General features: G+C 43.5%; 1 protein-coding gene across 1 annotated transcript in view; it reads left to right on the forward strand.

Moving 5' to 3' along the window:
• chst8 (carbohydrate (N-acetylgalactosamine 4-0) sulfotransferase 8) overlaps positions 1–19,098 on the forward strand; it is a gene marked incomplete at both ends in the record, with an annotated part of 337,847 nt that extends 318,749 nt beyond the window's left edge. The window contains 3 exons of the mRNA XM_080425015.1: positions 8,381–8,418; positions 14,429–14,944; positions 18,412–19,098. Coding sequence (XP_080281141.1) covers positions 8,381–8,418; positions 14,429–14,944; positions 18,412–19,098 — 1,241 coding nt within the window. The remainder of the gene's footprint in view (positions 1–8,380; positions 8,419–14,428; positions 14,945–18,411) is intronic.
• Between the last annotated feature and the right edge of the window lie 1,430 nt (positions 19,099–20,528).

A 20,528-nucleotide genomic window follows, 5' to 3' on the forward strand; every position in this document is an offset into this window, starting at 1 on the left:
AATATCTCAATATCATAATCCATATATTGTTGCCCAGCCCCAGAGCCATTCAAGGAGAGTTACCTCACGTCCGTCCACTTCTTTGGGCCAGGTCTTCTACATAGCCTTCTATTGGCGAATAGTGACATTAAAGCCCTAAACCGGAAGTTTACAGAATGCATTGGAGTCTATGGGCGTTTGTCACTATTTCCAGTTTAGATGAACCACGTGACCAACGCTGTTTTTGCCCCCTCGGTGGCGGAACTCAATATAAGGCTCTGCCCAGCCCTAGTTCTGGGGTCAGTCACTTGGATGTGTTGAATGACTATTAATGAACGGTCCCGTTCTCCCCACAATGACACGTTGAATCATTGCGAACCCTCCCTGCCCTTTCCACCCACTTCCTGCACTTAAATTCTAGTGTTGACCAGAGCAGACATTTTAACGAGTCCTCCCACAGCCAGAGGATGGTATAATAATCCATCATTTTATCAGGCTAATTATGTATTTTTTTCCACATTGTTACTGCGTCCTCATGCTGCGCCTTGGAGACAGTGGCAGGGCAAAGTGCGCTTGATGTGTGTTGGCGTTGCAGAAGCTAACGCTAATGATGTGTGGACCCTTTCAAGCTCTCCACACACACACACACACAGCTCTCTCCCCACATAAACACTGACAGTATGAATATGCAGAGGCCTTTGTCAGCAAAGGAGGAGGAGAGGATGTTCAGGACCGAGGACGACTGAGGACAAGGTCAATTTCCACTGTTCAGTCACGTTCTACAGTCAGCTAAATTACCAACCAAATGCCAGCAAAACAAAGCTCTCTCTCTCTCTCTCTCCCTCTCTCTCTGGGTTAACCCATTAAAACCGGGAGCGCATCTGCATAATTTTTAGATTTCTTTGTCAATTAAAAGAATAGCAGATATACAAGCTCATAGTGCGGCACGAAGATCTGCTATTTTGGAAAAATCGTGAACATTCGTGCAAATCTTAGAATATATGTATTTTTAAAGCGAACGTTTCTTACTCAAACCTTTGCTTCTATAGGGGGTTCCTGGAACCAAATCTTTTGAGGCCAAATACAGATCAATGTTGGGGGTCCTTGACATGAAAAAGTTTGAGAACCACTGATACAGTAACATAAGTTTTTCAGTAAACTGTTAGGATTTAGAAGACATTTTTAGATGTCGGGCCTCAGGTCTTAAGGGGTTAACGTGAGAGAATGTGCGAGGTACTTATTATAGCTGGTGCTAAAAAAAGGAAGAAAAAAAAAAAAGACCTTGTACCAACCAGGCCCCAAGAGATTAAACCTCTGTTAACAATTCATCACTGCATCACAACACAACAGTGAAAATCAATAGCATTAATACTTAGCCTGAATGGAATTGACTGACTGTGAAATTGCAATCAAACAACAAATATTAGCCGTGACCAAACACGCACTACAGAGATAAATGATGTTTACCAAAAAACAGAAACTAAATTAGATTCAGTTTCTGCTCATTACATTACTTGGAATTATTGTCCGTCGAGAAATACAAAACGGGCTGATTTAATCAGAAGTCACTTTGTTTCACACAAAAAAACTGAGAAATTGCATTTTTCAGATCGACGCAAATGCTAATCCTAAAGTTTCTGTAACTAAGTTTTGTAACTTATGTTTTAAGATTGGTGGAGAGTCGGGTCATATTTTTACCAGCTGCAAAGCTGGTCTAAGAACAGACAGACCTATTAGTCATCCATGTGTTCGACATGTGTTTGACATATTCGCAACATGTGTTCAATCATTGGCTGTCCTGCCTGTCCTTCACTCCTTTAAGCCAATGGGGACACTTCCCCGTTTTGCCTGTCCTTTAAGCCAATGGGGAGACGGGCCGTCCTCCCATGCTATGGGATCATACGCCCCCTCCCCTGTCTAGCGCAGGGAACACAGCTGAGCTGACCTACAAGCCCACACCGCTTCCATCCGCGACGCGTTGTGGTCTTGCAGATCGACTGGGGTGGGGCTAACAGCTCTGCTCCGTTCATAACTGCATGTCACACATGGACAGAGAGCAGCAGAGACAGGAGCTCCTCTACAAGACGGACGATGTTACTTAACAACTATCGCTGTTGTCATAATTATTCAAGTTTCTTAAATGTAAATTTCAAGTGAAGTTTATGGGGGAAACTTTATGGACTGCTGGAGCTACGTGGTGTGTCTCAGCGTAGTCCGACCGACACACACACACACACACACACACACACACACACACACACACACACACACACACACACACACACACACACACACACACACACACACACACACACACACACACACACACACACACACACACACACACACACACACACACACACACACACACACACACGACTGTCAGTCATTTATTCTTGTTTTCTCTTCTTTCTTTTTAACCCCTTTTTCTCCCCAATTTAGTGTTTATGCCAATTGATTCCTCCCCACACACACATGTGTGTGTTGTCACTGCTGTTGTATCAACAGAACAAACCTTTTGTATTTATTGGTTTGTTTGTTTGTTGTCCAGATTGGTCCAGATTGCTCAGCAGCGTACAGACAGAATAGTCTCACTAATGACTGACTGCTATAGTGAAACTTCATCCATTTGTTAACTCTGAGAGGGTACGAATGTAACCAAATGGACCCCGGAAGGGACCGTAATAACACTGAGGATTTTACTGTGTACTCTTGAGTGAAGGTATCCATCTATCCACTAAGTTTCCCAAGGAGCTTAATGGGGAAAAGGGGGTGTGTCAATTGTGGGCATCACTTCCTGTTGTCAGTCATTCAATTCTGACAACTAGAAAAAAGGTCCCCCTCCAGGTACGTTATCGTGGCCTCCTGGTGGTGCTATAATAGGCCAGTGTGAAAAGGGTGCCGTTTCTTCTTAGGCCTTTCACGGCAATCGGACACTGCATTCATGATTTGAGGCATTTTGCCCTGCTGGTGGCGCTATAACAGGCCAATGTGAAAAGGGTGGCATTTCTTCCTCTGCCTAATGTGCGTGAAATTTCATGGAAATGGCAAGCTGCGTTCATGATTTGAGGCATTTTGTTCAAAACGGACCAATCCTGCAAACCTTGGAAGCCAACCTTAGCCAATCAGGATGGAATATGGGAAATCGGACAGATCCGTGTTGATCACATGACTATAGAGTTACTGTGTACCGATTTGCATGACGTTTGGATAAAATCTGTAGGAATAATTTTAAAAGATGATTTTGCACAAATCGGCCTCCTGGTGACGCTATAACAGTCCCATGTGAAAGAAGCCAGAGGTTCTGAATTGGCATCCAGGGAGTGTGTGTGCACAGTTTGGCAGCGACCGGGCCAACGGTGCCGGAGATTAGCTGCTCGCGGACGGACAGGACACACGGACACACGGACGGACATGGGGTAAAACATACTCTCGCCAGGCCGAAAGGCGGAGACAATAATGTGGGAACACAACCTGACAGAAATCAGAAAGGGTCACATTAGTCTGCCTAGTACTGATTTGATATGAGAGTGACGACACTAGCATAGACTCCCATCAATGAGGAAGTTCCAATATTTGGAACTACAGCCCTTAGACATAAAAGGTAGACGCCTCCTCCGGCTCGGAGGCGTCTGTATCTCTGGCGCCATAACGGTCTTTTTCGGGAACTTGTCAGAATCTAGTTGTATAAAAATATAACATATACAACTAGATTCTGACAAGCCCCGGAAAAGACTTCCCTGAGAAAGACACTTAACCCCTAACCGCTCCCCCTGTACTAATATGGCTGCCAGTGGTGGAAAAAGTACTCAAATATTTTACTTAAGTAAAAGTATCAATACTGCACTGTAGAAGCGTTGTGAGCTTGTAGATCGGCTATTTTCAAATAACCCATGTATAAAATAGGGATTTAGTGGTTTCATAATATCATAATTTATATCTGAGAAGTAACTAGTAATTAAAGTTTTCAAATAATTGTAGTGGACTTAAAGTACAATATTTGCCTCTGAGATGTACTGTAGTGGAGTAGAAGTAAAAGTATTGGAAATTGGAAATACTCAAGTAAAGTACAAATACCAAAAAATTGTAATTAAGTACAGTACTTAAGTAAATGTACTTAGTTACTTTCCACCACTGCTAGTAGTTAGGATGGGTAATGCAGAGGACAAATTTCACATGCAAAATATCCATGGACAAAAACACCCCAAGGAGTGTATATTACTCCGACCAACGGGCACTGCACTAAGTACTCTGTGCGAACGGTTCCTATAGACTACACAGCATCAACAATGTCACCTACGTCTGTGACAACATCTTAACAACCTCCTAACAGGGAAAAACAACTCCAAGCGGGATCTAATTAGACCTGTGGAGATTTCAATTACCACCTCGTGGGGTTTTCTGGATCAATATCAAAGCTGGTATCTTGACGGGGATGTGGCCGAGGCCTAGCAGCAGCAACGTGAGGGAGATATAGAGGGATGCGTGGCATCATAACCATGACCAGTGGTGGAAAAAGTACTCAAATTTTTTACTTGAGTAAAAGTATCAATACTGCAATGTAGAAATACTCTGCTACAAGTAAAAGTCCGGAATACATTTGTACTTTCTTTGTGTGTTTTTGGTCTCCCCTACCTCTCTTCTATCCCCCAAAAATACCCAAGTTTGAGCACTCAGGCTTTCACAGCATATCTGGGGTTTTATGTAAATTGTTCTCAAAACAGGCCAAACTGATTTGCCCCGCCCGTGACGTCACAAGCGATACCTACTTTGTATAATCCCTCCCGTTTCTCAGTTTTTTTTTTTAAATCTATTTTTTTATTTAATTTTATTTTACTTTTTCCACACAGAACCAGGAGATAACATGCATACAAACTGGCTCAATAACGCCACGTGCCAAATCAGGACAATGTGGTATTGCAGGTGAAAGTGCTTTATAAGCCAGAGAGAAGTTAGTTGGAATGAGTATATCTGAGGCTTGATTTAGGCTCAAACCTTTTGAAAAACGTTTGAGGGAGATAAACAATATGATATTAAATATGTTTTAAATGCATGGTGTAGATCCTTTACAGTATTAAAGTAAAAGCACTCATTGTGCAGAATGTCCCATTTCAAGTTTTCAAATGTTCAAAATATTTTGAAAATAGCAGATCTACAAGATCACAATGCGTCGCGATGCAACGCATTGTGAGCTTGTAGATTGGCTATTTTCAAATGGCCGAAATGTGGCTGTAGTGGTTAATGTTTTGTAATAATAATCAAAATCTACAAAGTAACTAGTAACTCAAGTTTTCAAATAATTGTAGTGGAGTAAAAGTATAATATTTGCCTCTGAGATGTAGTGGAGTAGAAGTAAAAAGTACTGAAAATTGGTAACACACCACTGCCACCAACACAGAGAGAGGCTATCCCGTTGTACGTTGTAGTAGGACATGTTTTTTCCCGGGGATTCGGTGGCGACCGGTGTGAGCGAGTGTGTTGTGATAAATATTCATGCGTTTTATATTCGCCAACGTAAACTGACATCAAAGATTCCCGTCCGTACACGGGGGCTATCATTAGGGTTAGGAGATCAAATGGTGCGGGAGCGAGCGAGCCCCTGAACAAGATTAGAAAATGTCAAGCGCCACTGCATGCCGCCGTGCCGTGCGCCACACACACCCTCCCACCCGCCTCCCACCCACCCATGTCTCTCTCCTCCACTAGAACGGAGGAGGAGTCGGGAGGGAGAAGAAGAAGAAAAAAACTCACATGTACATGTAGAAAGAGCCAGACACAACCCAACACACACACAGCTCTCTGTTGCATACTAATCTAAGAAGAACATTGCAATATTCATGGTGGTACAGTGTCTGCCCTCCCACTGTGCTGCTGTGGTTTTAACTCTTTGACTGCCAGAAATAAAACATTGTTTGTTAAGCCACTGACAGCGATTTTTCGTTTTCACAGAATATTTATCTCCAGTATGATCGATCCCCCATCGTTGCTAAACACGGAGGGTTTATCTGTGCTTCCGCGAAGGAAAAAAATGTCATTGCGACCCCCCGTTCACTTGTTATAGGCCATTGAATATAGCATGACTCGTCAAAACAAAAATGCAGAGGAAATCCAGGGAGGCGAGACAAGGGCGCTTTTCCAAATCGAATAACAAGGAAGTGAACGGTGGAGGAGATCTTGCGATCACGTGTTCTCCTGGATCTGTGTGAGACTGAGAATTAAATGGTCACTCGTGTGTTAGCGAACAGCGCTAAAACCACTGAAAACACAAAATCTCGCCATTGGCAGTCGGAGCCTTTGATAGCAAAATATGACGGGAAATCTTGTCATCAGCAGTCAAAGAGTTAAGCTCGAGTCAGGAGGGAGGGTGGACGCTGCAAGATCTCATCACTTAGGGAAGGTTGTGGCCCTAGCGTCTGCTCCCCCCCCCCACCTCCCTCAATCTATCCTCCCCAACCCCCGCCATCTCTCTCCAGGTTCCTATCAATTCCGGCCTCAAATTGGAAGTGACAGGCCACTCAGGCAGAGGTATACGCCTGCCACCATCGGCGGGCCGTTGGAGCCCGAGCTTCCAAGCTGTCACTCTGATTACACATCAGTGGGGATGTGGTGGGGGTGGGGCGGGGTGGGTATGGGGGTCCATGGGGGATAACAGGAACGGGAGAGAGTGGTGTGGTGGTGGGGGGGGTGGGAAAAAAAGAGATGTCCAGCTGGAAGACAGACCACTAAACACATACGTCTGGCCTGTCCTGCCGGCCTAAAACATCTGCCAGAGCACAAGCCACCTGTCCTTCCCTCAGACCCTGTCCCGTGTCCTCTGATAGCTGTCCACCCCGCCGCCACCAAAACCAATCTATCTGTCACTGGAGCCATAGCTCTCTCTCTCTCTCTCTCTCTGGCTCTCCTCTTCCACTACTAATGACTGTTAGGCGGTGACTCTCATCTTTATTTTTTTCCAGCTCTCTCTTTCTCTCTCCCTCCCTGTCTCTCCTTTCCATCTCCCTCTCTTTCTCGCTCTCTGTCTTATCCCATTCCATCCGGGAACGCATCAAAGTGTGACTTTTTGATGTCTTTGGCTATTCAAAAATAACAGATCTACAAGCTCATAGCACGGCACTACACTCGGTGCCGTGCTATGAGCTTGTATATCTGCTTTTTTTTATTTATTTATTTTAATTTGTGCAAATCTTTGAATAAATACATTTTTTAAGCGAACATTTGTAACTCAAATCTTTGCTTCTGGGGGCGTCCCTGGAACAACATATTTTGAGATGGGGGTCCGCAGCCAAATACATATCATTGTGGGGGTCCTTGACGTGAAAAAGTGTAAGAACCACTGATGTAGCAATATACGTTTTTTCAAAAAACTGTTAGGATTTTTAGAAGACATTTTGTAGAATCGGCCTCAGGTCTTATTGGGTTAAGTCATTACTGTACACTTGCTCTCGTTACCCCAAAAATAGAACAACCCCCCCCCCACACACACCCCCCCCACCATCTCTTCCTCCTTCTATTCCTTCCTATCTCCCTTCCTCTGCATCCCCCCCCTCCCCCCCTGTGCTTATACCACTACCGGCAGCACAACTCATTTAGCAACTTTCCATGCTTGTGGCAGCTCATTACGCAGATAGAGCTACCTGCCTGTCCCCCCCCCCCGTGTACCGAGCAGCGCATCAAAAGAAGTGCCAGTGCTCAGTGGTGGGCACGCTAGCTATAGCTGATAGGAAGCGTTAACCCGGTAAGACCGGGAACGCATCGGTGTGTCATTTTCAGATTTCTTTGGGCTATTTGTTTTGAAATGTTTTGAAAATGTGTGCACATTTTTGAATATACATATTATTATTTTTTAAAGCGAGCCTTTGTTACTCAAATCTTTGCTTCGGGGGATTCTACTTAATGTCTAAATCCTAAACTTTTTCTGAAAAACGTATGTTGCTATTATCAGTGCTTCTCAAAACCTTTTTCATGTCAAGGACCCCCAAAATGATATGCATTTGGCCGCGGACTCCCATCTCAAAATATGTTGTTCCAGGGACCCCCCAGAAGCAAAGATTTGAGTTAAAAATGTTCGCTTTAAATAAATATATTCAAAGAATTGCACAAATGTTCACGACTTTAAAAAAAAATAGCAGATCTACAAGCTCATAGCGCGGCACTCGGTGCCGCGCTATGAGCTTGTAGATCTGCTATTTTTGAATAGCCAAAGACATCTAAAAATGACACAGATGCGTTCCCGGTCTTAATGGATTAAATTGCATCAATGTTTTTTTTCCTTCCCTGCCAGTTCTCATGCACAGCAGCAATAAACTTAAAAACATGTTTACTTATAAAGTGCTTATTTATTTATTTCCTCTCTCCTCTCCCTCCTCTCTCTTTCTCTCTCTCTCTCTCTCTCTCCATGCAGGAGTGAAGCTCGGGGGCACCCCGCGGCAGTCCAGAGAGGTGAGTGTTGTTCGCTCCATTTATCCCCCCAAAACAGACATCGCCCAACACCCCTTATCAGTTAACACAGGGGGTTCCCAAACTTTTCCATGCCAAGGACACCCACCGTCGTCGTCTTCCCCCCCCTCCCTCACCCCCCCCCCCCCCCCCAATTGGGATAATGCTTGAGAAGAAGTGGGGGAAATACTGTAAATGAAAATGGCCGATCCATAAGCTCATAATGTGCCGTATTGTGACCAGTGTTGCCATGTCTGCTTATTATAAGCGACATTGGGCTTGTTTTTCAGTAAAGTTGCTTGTAAATATTGGTATTTTGCGGGTTGCGTATTTTAGCGTCACAATAGCAGATATACAAGCTCATAGCGTGGCACCGAGTGCCACATTATGAGCTTGTATATCTGCTATTGTTTAATATCCAAAGAAATCTAAAATGACACAGATGCGTTCCCGGATTGAATGGGTAAACCAGAGGTTCTTAAACATTTTGTAAAAAAAAAATGATTAAACATTTTGTCCAGGACCCCACCCCCACCCATACAAGATTTGAGATCTACAAGCTCACAACGCGTCACATTGTAAAGCGTGTAGATTATTTTGGGCTCGTCTTCATGGTTGCTTATTTCTCTCGCAAGATCTGGCAACGCTGATTGTGATGCGCTGCAAGTTTGTCGATCTGCTACTTTCACATAATACAACGTTCCTTTTGTCCCTCTCCTTTCCTATCGGCCTCCCTGGCGGCCCCCACTTTGAAAAGCTGTGTGCCTTATCAGCTTTAACAGTCACTGATATAGTCCCCAGTCAGACTGCTACCTCTCAGCCCGGGCCTGATAGCATCTGTGTGCAGAGAGAGAGGCCAAAGCCTTCCCATCGTATACACACACTCAGCATGCAGAGAGACCAGTGGTGGAAAAAGTACTAAAAAGTTTTACTAAAGTAAAAGTATCAATACTGCAATGTAGAAGTAGGCTACTCTGTTACAAGTAAAACTCCGGAATTCTACGTTGCAATATTGATACTTTTACTTTTACTAACATTTGAATACTTTTAACCACCACTGCTGACCATTTCATCCATTGACCACGCACATGTTGTGCAGGGAATGATACGTATGCCCTCCGAAAAAAACCTAGAACACACCACTGTACACTGCACTCAGCATGCCGAGAGACACAAGCGGACTAATGGCCATGGTCAAACGCCGGCCTCGCCCTTAGTCTTCCCACATCCCTGGAAAGGGCATGGAGCCATGGCGTGCGGGGGAGGAGGCATGGCGTGCGGGGGAGGAAGGCCTGTGTGTCTGTGGGATTGAACGCTGCGTTGTTTCTGCCTGCCAGCAGTGCTATAGCGTCTGAAGGGAGGAAGAGAGAGAGAGGGGGGGGGAGCAAAAGCATCACGCCAAACCAGTTCTCAAACCTTTTCATGTCAAGGACCCACAAATTGATATGGAATTGGCCGCGGACCCCCCCCCCATCTGAAAATGTTTTGCGCCAGGGACCCGCAGAAAAGAAGTTGTTGTTCCAAAAGCCTCCAAACATTTTCGAATTTTGTTTTTAACACATTGAGTGCCAAACACGAGAATCTTTGTGTTTGCAAATACACCCGTTGAGTGCCATTTTTTTTTTCACAAGGAGCGCTTTAACGCAACTTAGGAATGATCCTAGGACCCTTTCAAATGGAATGGACAGATGTGACGTCACTCCCGTTCACTCCTATGATAGGATTTGGAGAAAAAGGTCCTTATCTCCATACTTTTTTACAGTGGTCAAAACAAGCCATTTTCGACGCACGATCACTCTGCAATGGCGGATCGCGGTAGAAATATTATTGTTCCAGACGTTAGTCAGGACCCTCGACCATCGCGCAGGCACCCTTTGTTTACATCCGGGTCCTCGTGGAGGCTTCTGCAGCTCTAAAACGATCGGTGTAAACGGTAAGAAGCGCTGGCACTGGATGTACCCTGTTTTAAAAAAACTTTTTTGAATAGGCAACGTATAAATGGATAAAGTGGTTAAAATGATTGTGGCGCTGCATTGACTTACTTTTGCTGGGGACCCCCTGGAACCGCCCCAAGAACCCCTGGGGGTCCCCGGACCCCACTTTGAGAACCAATGCGCTAAAACCACAGCTTTTCAAAGTGGGGGCCATACATGGTCCAGTTTAACCACTTTCAACCAAGCGTCCTTGTGAGCATGTCATCATTAGTGTAAAAAAATTGGATTACAACATTCTTTTAAACACCGCGAAGCGACGCCTTGTCAGCTTGTATATTGGCTATTTTTGCCATTTTGGGGCTTTTTTTTTACATTTATTTGGCAATAAAAAAATAGCAGATACACAAGTTATATAGAAATTGTGAAAATGTGTGAAAATCTTTGAATATATATATTTTTACAGCAAACATTTGTTACTCAAATCTTTGCTTCTGGAGGGTCCCTGGAACAATATATTTTGAGATGGGGGTCCGCGGCCAAATACATTTTGGGGGTCCTTGACATGAAAAAGTTTGAGAACCACTGATATGGCAGCATACGTTTTTTTTTTTTTTCAAAAAACTGTCAAGATTTAGAAGACATTTTGTAGAAACGGCCTCAGGCCATTTCGGGGCTGAAGCCAGAAGCTATAGCTATTTCAGGGTCCTTGGGCATAGAAAAGTTTGGGGAACCCCAGCACTAACACTCTGCCAAGAGGCCATGAACTAGGCTGCTACAGTATTTCAGACACGCTCTGCTACGCTTTGGTCTCCGAGCCGACCTCCAGTGTCTACTCTGTGAGAGCGTACAACTACAAATGGAACCAAATTGGCAGTGGTGGAAATGTTTTACTTAAGTAAAAGTATCAATACTGCAATGTAGAAGTACTCCGTTACAAGTGAAAGTCTGGAATTCAAAATTGACTTGAGTAAAAGTACAAAAGTATTGGTATCAAAATGTACTTAGCAAAAGTAAAAGTACTAAAATGTTTGAAAATAGCAGATCTACAAGCTCACAACTGCTATTTTCAAATAGCCCAGGCATAAAATAGGGCTAAAGTGGCTAATGTATGTTTTATAATATCATAATTTATATCTGAAAAGTAACTAGTAGCTAAAGTTTTCAAATAATTGTAGTGGAGTAAAAGTACAATATTTTGCCTCTGAGATGTAGTGGAGTAGAAGTAAAAAATATTGGAAATTGGAAATACTCAAGTAAAAGTACCTCAAAATTGTACTTAAGTACAGTACTTGAGTAAATGTAGTTAGTTACTTTACACCACTGGTGAGAGTGTTCAACTACAAATGGAACCAAATTGGACCCTTATAGCAGTGGTTCTCTAAAATATTCATGTCAAGGAAAGGACCCCCCAAATATGATATGTATTATTTGGCCATGGACCCCCATCTGAAAGGGTTTTGTGCCAGGGCCCTCCAGAAGATAGTGATAAAAAAATCCAAATTATTCACACTTTCAAGATTGTTAAAGAGGTGGTGCCATGGTTTTGCACTTTTTTTGTATTTCATGTGTCTATGAGGTTGATAGAACTTCATTAAGCCCCCTGGTGGTGTTTTTATGGTGTTTTATGTCTTCTCTGACTATTTTGAGTTTCTTCCTGGAGGCTGAAACCTTGAGGGTCAAACGTGCCAATAGAAAAACAGCGCTTTAATGACACCGTAAAAATATAACCCTCCCCCGCATTATCATAACACAACAGGTGTGGTCATGAGGAGGAGGAGGGACTAGGACAGGTGGGTGGTGCTAAGGTGGTGGAGGAGGTGCTAAGGTGAGAACCAGGTATATTTAATGAACTGGAGGCGTGTCCACATAAAAACATAATTTTAACACTTTCTGTACACTTTTTTGAAAAAGATCTTCCTCCTAGTATAACCATAATACCTGATGATTATGTTTTAGGGGGGGGGGGGGGGGGGGGGGATCACTGAAAATCACGGCACCCCGTCTTTAAAAAATCTAGCAGATGTACACGCTTGTATATCTGCTATTTTTTTAATAGCCAGCGCATAACATATGGATGAAGTGGTAAAAATGATTGTGATTGCTGTAGTAACACATTTTGCTGGGGACGCACTGCCTTACAGGTCCCTTTGGTTCCATCGTATAGCCCCTCTCATAGCTAACTGAACACTGAGGATTTTACAATGTAGGATTGGCGTCCTGGAGAAGATAAGAATCTTATCTTCTCCGGGACGCCCAATCTACATTGGGAGTCTGTGGCCTATAATGCAGATCAACCTGGGGGGAATTAAAAAGGCTTGAGAATGACTGATTTAACCCTATAAGACCGGGAACACATCGGTGTTTTTTTTTTATTTCTTTGGGCTATTCAAAAATAGCAGATCTACATGCTCATAGCGCGGCACCGAGTGCCACACTATGAGCTTGTAGATCTGCTATTTTGAAAAACTCAAATCTATGCTTCTGGGGTGTCCCTGGAACAACATATTTTGAGATAGGGGTCCACGATCATTTTGGGGGTCCTTGACATGAAAAAAGTTTGAAAAGATTTTTATTTTAATACCCCAGAAGCAAATAATTGAGTTAAAAATATATATATTCAAAGATTTGCACACATTTTCACGATTTTTCTAAAATAGCAGATCTACAAGCTCATTGCGCGGCACTCAGTGCCGCGCTATGAGCTTGTATATCTGCTATTTTTGAATAGCCCAAAGAAATCTTAAAATGACACACAGATGCGTTCACGGTCTAAAAGGGTTAAAACGAAGGGAGGGGGATCGGGAGGGGATGAGCCGAGATTCATGATGGTCTCATCACCTCGCCTGTTGTAAAACTGAAATGATACATCCAGTCCATTGGCTTTATTACACGATTAGGACTTCTAATTGAAATAAAATGTCACAATACACGGCGGCCCCGGGTGCCATCCGACGGCTATCAGACAGTAGATGATTCTAATTTAGATTTCCCCATTAAGTGTTTATAATACATTTATATCGTATTACAGCTCCGGTTTTATGGATGGGTCGTGGGTGTCATTGTGCGGTGCGTGACATTTGAGTTATAAAGCACATAGCAAGAGTTTCAGTTTCAATCAGCCAAGAGCTGGTTGAGGCGTGGACGACCGCTGCCACCAAGTGGTCTGTTGGTGCATTGCAGACACAAGCTTGTCTGTACGTGCTGGATAGGGAAGAGGGTGAGGGAGTTCTCAGGCGTTTTCAAGACACTGCTGGTTATTCAGCAGTGGTGGAAAAAGTACTCAAATGTTATACTTAAGTAAAAGTATCAATACTGTAATGTAGAAGTACTCTGTTACAAATAAAAATCCGGAATTCAAAATCTACTTGAGTAAAAGTACAAAAGTATTGGTATCAAAATGTACTTAAAGTACCCAAAAGTAAAAGTACTAAAATGTTTGAAAATAGCAGATCTACAAGCTCGCAACGCGTTGTGAGCTTGTAGTTCGGCTATTTTCAAATGGCCTAGGTATAAAACAGGGCTAAAGTGATTAATGTATGTTTTATAATATAATAATTTGTATCTGCAAAGTAACTAAAGTTTTCAAATAATAGTAGTGGAGTAAAAGTACAATAATATATATATATATATATAAATAAAAGACTGGGAACGCATCTGTGTCATTTTAAGATTTCTTTGGGCTATTCAAAAATAGCAGATATACTAGCTCAAGCTACAAGCTTGTAGATCTGCAATTTTTTGGAAAAATCGTGAAAGTTTGTGCAAATCTTTGAATATATAATATTTTTTAAAGCGAACATTTGTAACTCAAATCTTTGCTTCTGGGGGGTCCCTGGAACAAAATATTTCGAGATGAGGGTCCAAATACATGTCATTTTGGCGGTCCTTGACATGAAAACGTTTGAGAACCAATGATATAGCAACATACGTTTTTTGAAAACTGATTTAGAAGACATGTATTCTAAATCCTAACATTTCATTTTTTTTTTTAAACTATAAAACAATTGTATAATCGGCCTCAGGTCTTAACGAATTAACCATCAATTCATTTGCCAATTTGTACCGCATTTGTGCTCCAGACTCTATGCACTCAGGACAGAGAGGGCCCCAGGCAGCAGCCTCGCCCAGAGGGGGCCTCCCACCAGCGGATGGCGGCAGCAGAGGGCCTGTTGTCCAGCCCCATCCCTCCCATGCAGTTCCCCGACTTCGAGAGGAGCAGACGGCGGCAGACGGCCACTCCCGGGTCTCGGGAGCAGCAGCAGCAGCACGACATGGGCTCCCTCCTCCGCGTCACCAAGCGGTACAGGAAGCTGCTGAAGACCAGTCCCATGTTGTTGCAGCAGCAGCCGCCCAACAACAACAGCAGCAACAGCGCCTCCTCGCCGGCGGTTTCCTCCTCTTCCGCCTCGGGCTCCTCCTCCTCCTCCCTCCTCCCGCCGGAGAGCTGGAGCAGGCTCTCCGGCGTCCTGGAGGCCCGTCGACAGCTGATGAAGGAGATGTGCGCCAAGTACAAGAGCAGCATCTCCCGGACCATCACGCATCACCACGTGGCCAACGTCTTCGTGGAGGACAAGTACAAGCTGCTGTACTGCCAGGTAAGAGATAGTGGGACGATAATCGTTATTATCGTTTATCGTGTTAAAAAAAAAAAAAAACGCTCACGATAATCGTATCGCGGAGATTTTTTAATTTATCGAGACATTTTCCTCACTGGGATCAATTAAACTTTGCCGAGCTGCATATCCAGTACCACTTAAACCCTCTAGAATTGGTAAAACTTGCCTGTAAAGAACGTACTTTTTTGTCGCGTTGTGAGCTTGTAGATCGGCTATTTTTGGCAAATGTTCCACCCCAGACTATGGATGCTGGGGTTCAAGTTGGTAACAAAAGTGGCGTTTTAACACCTGCCTGCCAAGGACGTTTTATAACATCCTTTCAAAAAAAATCATTCTTTAAAAATTCCACAAGAGGGCGCTCTAACACAACTTAGGAATGATCCCTCGACACTGACAGAAGGAATGGACGGATGTGACGTCATCCCAAAGAATGACACTTCCGTCCACTCTTATGTTATCAGTTGTAGGAAAACACAGGATTTATTTTTTTTGGTTGGTGAAAACAAGTCTTATTCAACAGCCAGTAGCAACAAAATCGTGGTTACAATTTTTTTCGTTCTGGTGGATGGAGGAGACCCTCCCCCTCCCCCCAGACACCCATTGTTTACATCTGTTTACACACCGCGGCATCCGTGTAGTCAGGGCTGTTAGCAAAAAAAATTGGACACGGCTGACAAAAGCGCCCATTTTTTTCTACATGCTCTCCATCACCATAAGTTTCATTTTGGACGGGGAGCCACATCATCAAGATGGCAGAAGGGGGCCATCTTGGATTTCAAAGATGGCCACCATGTAATATCTATGAGTGCCAATATCTCGGCTTCCAAGCCACTTAGAAGGTTAATCTTGGTGTCAAAATATTTATTTTTGGGGTCAAGGAATTTGATAAAGCTATTGAGAATATCAGCAAGTGACTATTTCTGCCAATATTTGAACACTTGGTTCATCAATTAGTCAGGTCGCTTAGGTCCAGATGTGGACACAGCGAACAAAAGCACTAGATTCTTTCCACATGCTCCCCATCACCGTAACTATAAATATTTGGTAGGAGCCATATCATCAAGATGGCCGAATGCGGCCATCTTGGATTTCAAAGATGGCCACCATGTAATAGCTATAAGTGCCAATATCTCGGCTTCCAAGCCACTTAGAAGGTTAATCTTGGTGTCAAGGAATGCATTTAAGCTATTGAGAATACCACTTGATTTTTGTTTGTACCGAGATCAAATAAATATGTTCATTCTAGCAATGCATATTTACATCATGTTCATCTTTGTTAGTGGTAGGACACCTTTAAAACTGGATAACCTTGTATTTCTGTCGTGCATAAATGAAGCATTATGGTAACACCGGATCGTTGCTCCTCTCTCTCTGTAAGCATGCAGTAACAGCCTGATTTGGTTATATTAGCCTCCAGCGTGGATTGGAATGCTCTGTGAGATAATTATGGATCATCATCAGACATGTTTCACAAATGCCGGTGTGTCTTAAGACTATCTGACCTACTGAAACTTTTGCCACACTGTTTACAGTAGTTTACAGTAGAAAGGTTTTTCTTCAGTGTGCACACGCAGGTGTGTCTTCAGATTTTACATCTGTGGATGTAAAATGGTGTCTCTTCGGATTACCTAAGACACTAAAACTCTTGTCACATAGTTTACAGTGGAAAGGTTTCTCTCCAGTGTGAATACGCTGGTGTTTCCTCAGACTACCTAACTCACTGAAACTCTTGTCACATAGTTTACAGTGGAAAGGTTTCTCTCCAGTGTGAATACGCTGGTGTTTCCTCAGACTATCCAACTCACTGAAACTCTTGTCACACTCTTTACAGTGGAAAGGCTTTTCTCCCGTGTGGAGACTTTGGTGTCTCTTCAGATTACCTAAGACACTGAAACTCTTGTCACATAGTTTACAGTGGAAAGGTTTCTCTCCAGTGTGAATACGCTGGTGTTTCCTCAGATTACCTAACTCACTGAAACTCTTGTCACATAGTTTACAGTGGAAAGGTTTTTCTCCGGTGTGGACACGCTGGTGTGTCTTCAGGTGACTTATCTTATTGAAACTCTTGTCACACTGTTTACAGTGGAAAGGTTTCTCTCCAGTGTGAACATGCTGGTGTCTGTTCAGACTACCTGACTCACTGAAACTTTTGTGACACTGTTTACAGATGTGAGCTTTCTTTCCTTTGTAAATCGTCTGATTTTTCTTTACATCTTCTGGTTGAGTTAAAACCTCGGTAAACCGTTGATGACTTTGAGATTTTGGTGGGTCTGTGTCTCCTTGTTTCCGGCTGGTTACAGAGCTGACTATTTGCTGACGGGCCTCTGAGCAGATATGTCCATGCCTCAGCGTTTGGCGGTTGAGGTCGTCGTGGCTCGGATGAGACATGAAGGTACACTCAGAACAGGAGAGCTTAGTCTGGGAGGATTGGGACCACACTCCTCCCAGGAGTGGCGGCTCATGATCAGCGCTGCTGCTGTACATGGACTGTGATGGGAACAGAGTTGTAGGTTCTGTTGAGGCTGGAAAATGTGCCCTCTCTATCTCCCTGTATTCTTTGTCTACCAAAGTTCTGTATCCCTTTCTCTCACAACACGTGTGGACACACCATCTACTGGTCTAGAAGTGGAAGTCTAAAGTAACTTCACACCTCATATATCTGAGCAGAGCTTTGGTCTGACCTCACTCACAACATAATCGGTTGCCAAGCATGCCTAGCAACACCGATGTGTGCAGGATGCCGCCCCCTCCATAATTGGGCAAGAGTGATGTCATCAATATGACATCATCACCATGACGGCAGAGATCCACATCGAAGCCACGCCATGTGTTTAAGTAAATGACAATTTAAGTTAAGTTTGCGGTACAACACGATGTGGTTTAAAACATCTCACGAAGCTCAGCAACGGGTGATTATGACGCACCGCTCGTATCAGATATATTGCCAGAATGAACCAAATGTCCAAATCATGGCAGAAATAGTCACTTGTTGATATTCCCAATAGCTTTAATGAATTCCTTGACCCCAAAAACATATATTTTGACACCAAGATTGACCTTCTAAGTGGCTTGGAAACCGAGATATTGGCACTTATAGATATTACATGGTGGCCATCTTTGAAATCCAAGATGGCCGCCTTCTACCATCTTGATGACGTGGCTCCCCGTCCAAAATGAAACTTATGGTGATGGAGAGCATTATAGAAAAAATGTGGCGCTTTTGTCAGCCGTGTCCACATTTTCCTAAAATCTGGTCCTAAGCAACATGACTAGTGGGTCTCCGTGGATCGTCAATATAAGGTCAAAAACACTGTCATGAGGATGAAAAACTATGTTTTAATGCTGGCAGTCAATGTGTTTTAAGTATATTTAGATTATCGCGATAGTATCGTAAATCGTGATTACATTATGAAATGTTCATATGGTCCCATCCCTTCCCGCCACAGGTGCCCAAGGCGGGCTGCTCCAACTGGAAGAGGACCCTGATGGTGCTGGCGGGCCAGGCGCCCGACACGCGCAGCATCAAGCACGACACGGTCCACTACGGCAACCACCTCAAGAGGCTGGACGGCTTCGACCGCGAGGGCATCGCGCGCCGCCTGGACACCTACGCCAAGGTGGTGTTCGTGCGCGAGCCGCTGGAGCGGCTGGTGTCGGCCTACCGGGACAAGTTCGAGAACCCCAACAACTACTACCACTCGCTGTTCGGCAAGCCCATCATCGCCAAGTACCGGGCCAACGCCTCGCGGAGTGCCCTCGCCACGGGCAGCGGCGTCACCTTCCAGGAGTTTGTGCGCTACCTGCTGGACGTGCACCGGCCCGTGGGCATGGACATCCACTGGGAGCCCGCCAACCAGCTGTGCAACCCCTGCCTGCTGGACTACGACTTCATCGGCAAGTTCGAGCACATGGAGGAGGAGTCCGACTTCCTCCTCAGACGGACGGGCGCGCCGCGCAACCTCACGCTGCCCGATTTCAAGGATAGGAACCCTGGCGCTGAGCGGACGTCCGTGCGCCTCACGCAGAAATACTTTGCGCGGGTCAGCGCCTGGGAGCGCCAGCGGATCTATGACTTTTACTACATGGACTACCTGATGTTTAATTACACCAAGCCTTTTAAAGATTTATACTAATTTAGGACTGTGAAGACTTTTTCTTCAATTACAAATCAAACATTCCACCGTATTTACGCCTCATGATGACCACCATTCTAACCTGCACAGGGGACAGAAATACATACAAATCATAGGGATATATTTCAGTAAGGAAATTATGTCACAAAATTAGGTCCAATGGTTCGAGTAGAGTATCTATTGTGAATTGTGTGGCGTGTTAAAGGGGAGAACGTTTGTGTACTTATCTACGGTAATGTAGCATATATTCGGGGTCAAAAATTATGACACTTAATTCTAGTAAATTAGAGATTGTACTGAGTTAAAATGATCAATTGACCCATTTAGACTGGGAACGCATCTGTTATTTAAAGATTTCTTTGGGCTATTCAAAAATAGCAGATCTTGAATATATATATAACATTTTTGCTTCCGGGGGGTCCCTGGAACAAAATATTTTGAGATGGGGGGGGTCCACGGACAAATACATATAATTTTGGGGGGTCCTTGACATGAAAAACGTTTGAGAACCACTGATATTATAGCAACACATATAGTTTTTTCAACAAAAAAAAGGATTTAGAAGACATTTGTAGAATCCCCCAGAAGCAAAGATTTGAGTAAAAAAAACAATTGCTTTAAAAATATAAAGATTTGCACCAAGTTTTCACGACCTTTAAAGAAAATAGCAGATCTACAAGCTCGTAACGCGGCACCGAGTGGCGCGTTACGAGCTTGTAGATCTGCTATTTTTTTAATAGCCAAAGAAATCTCAAAATGACACAGATGCCTTCCCGGATTGAATCCATCAGCCACTATTGGTTGGCAGCGGACAGAAAAGTCAGTTCCCTTACCTTGACTATTAGGTAATGTTGGAATCTAACAACGCTGATGTAAAACTGCCCATACTGTCCTGAAATTAAACGTGCCTGTTGATCTCTAAGTTTGATGACTTGGCAAGGTATAATTTTGAAAATCGGGCCCCTAAATAGGCTTTATATCGTATAATGCATCATTTATACATGCACATCTACGGTATGTAATATTACATACATAAAAATACAGTGAATGGCCTGAGCCAATGATATTTTTAACAAATTGGATAGACAGCATTTTGTAAATGTGTGAAAATGTTGTGCATCTACTATTTGAACCGTGGCTGGCATCAATATACCTCAATATATATCAGTGCATACCAGTGGTGGAAAAAGTACTCGGATATTTTACTTAAGTAGAAGTAGCAATACCACAATATAAAAGTACTCTGTTACAAGTCAAAAGGCCTGTGTTCAAAATGTTACTTCAGTAAAAGTACCAAAGTATTGGCATCAAAATATACTTAAAGTACCAAAAGTAAAAGTACGAAAATGTTTGAAAATAGCAGATCTACAAGCTCACAACGTGTCGCATCGCGACGCGTTGTGAGCTTGTAGATCGGCTATTTTCATATA

Source organism: Gymnoscopelus braueri (genome assembly GCF_963280865.1).
Source record: "Gymnoscopelus braueri genome assembly, chromosome: 1".
NCBI classification, from domain to species: Eukaryota; Metazoa; Chordata; class Actinopteri; order Myctophiformes; family Myctophidae; genus Gymnoscopelus; species Gymnoscopelus braueri.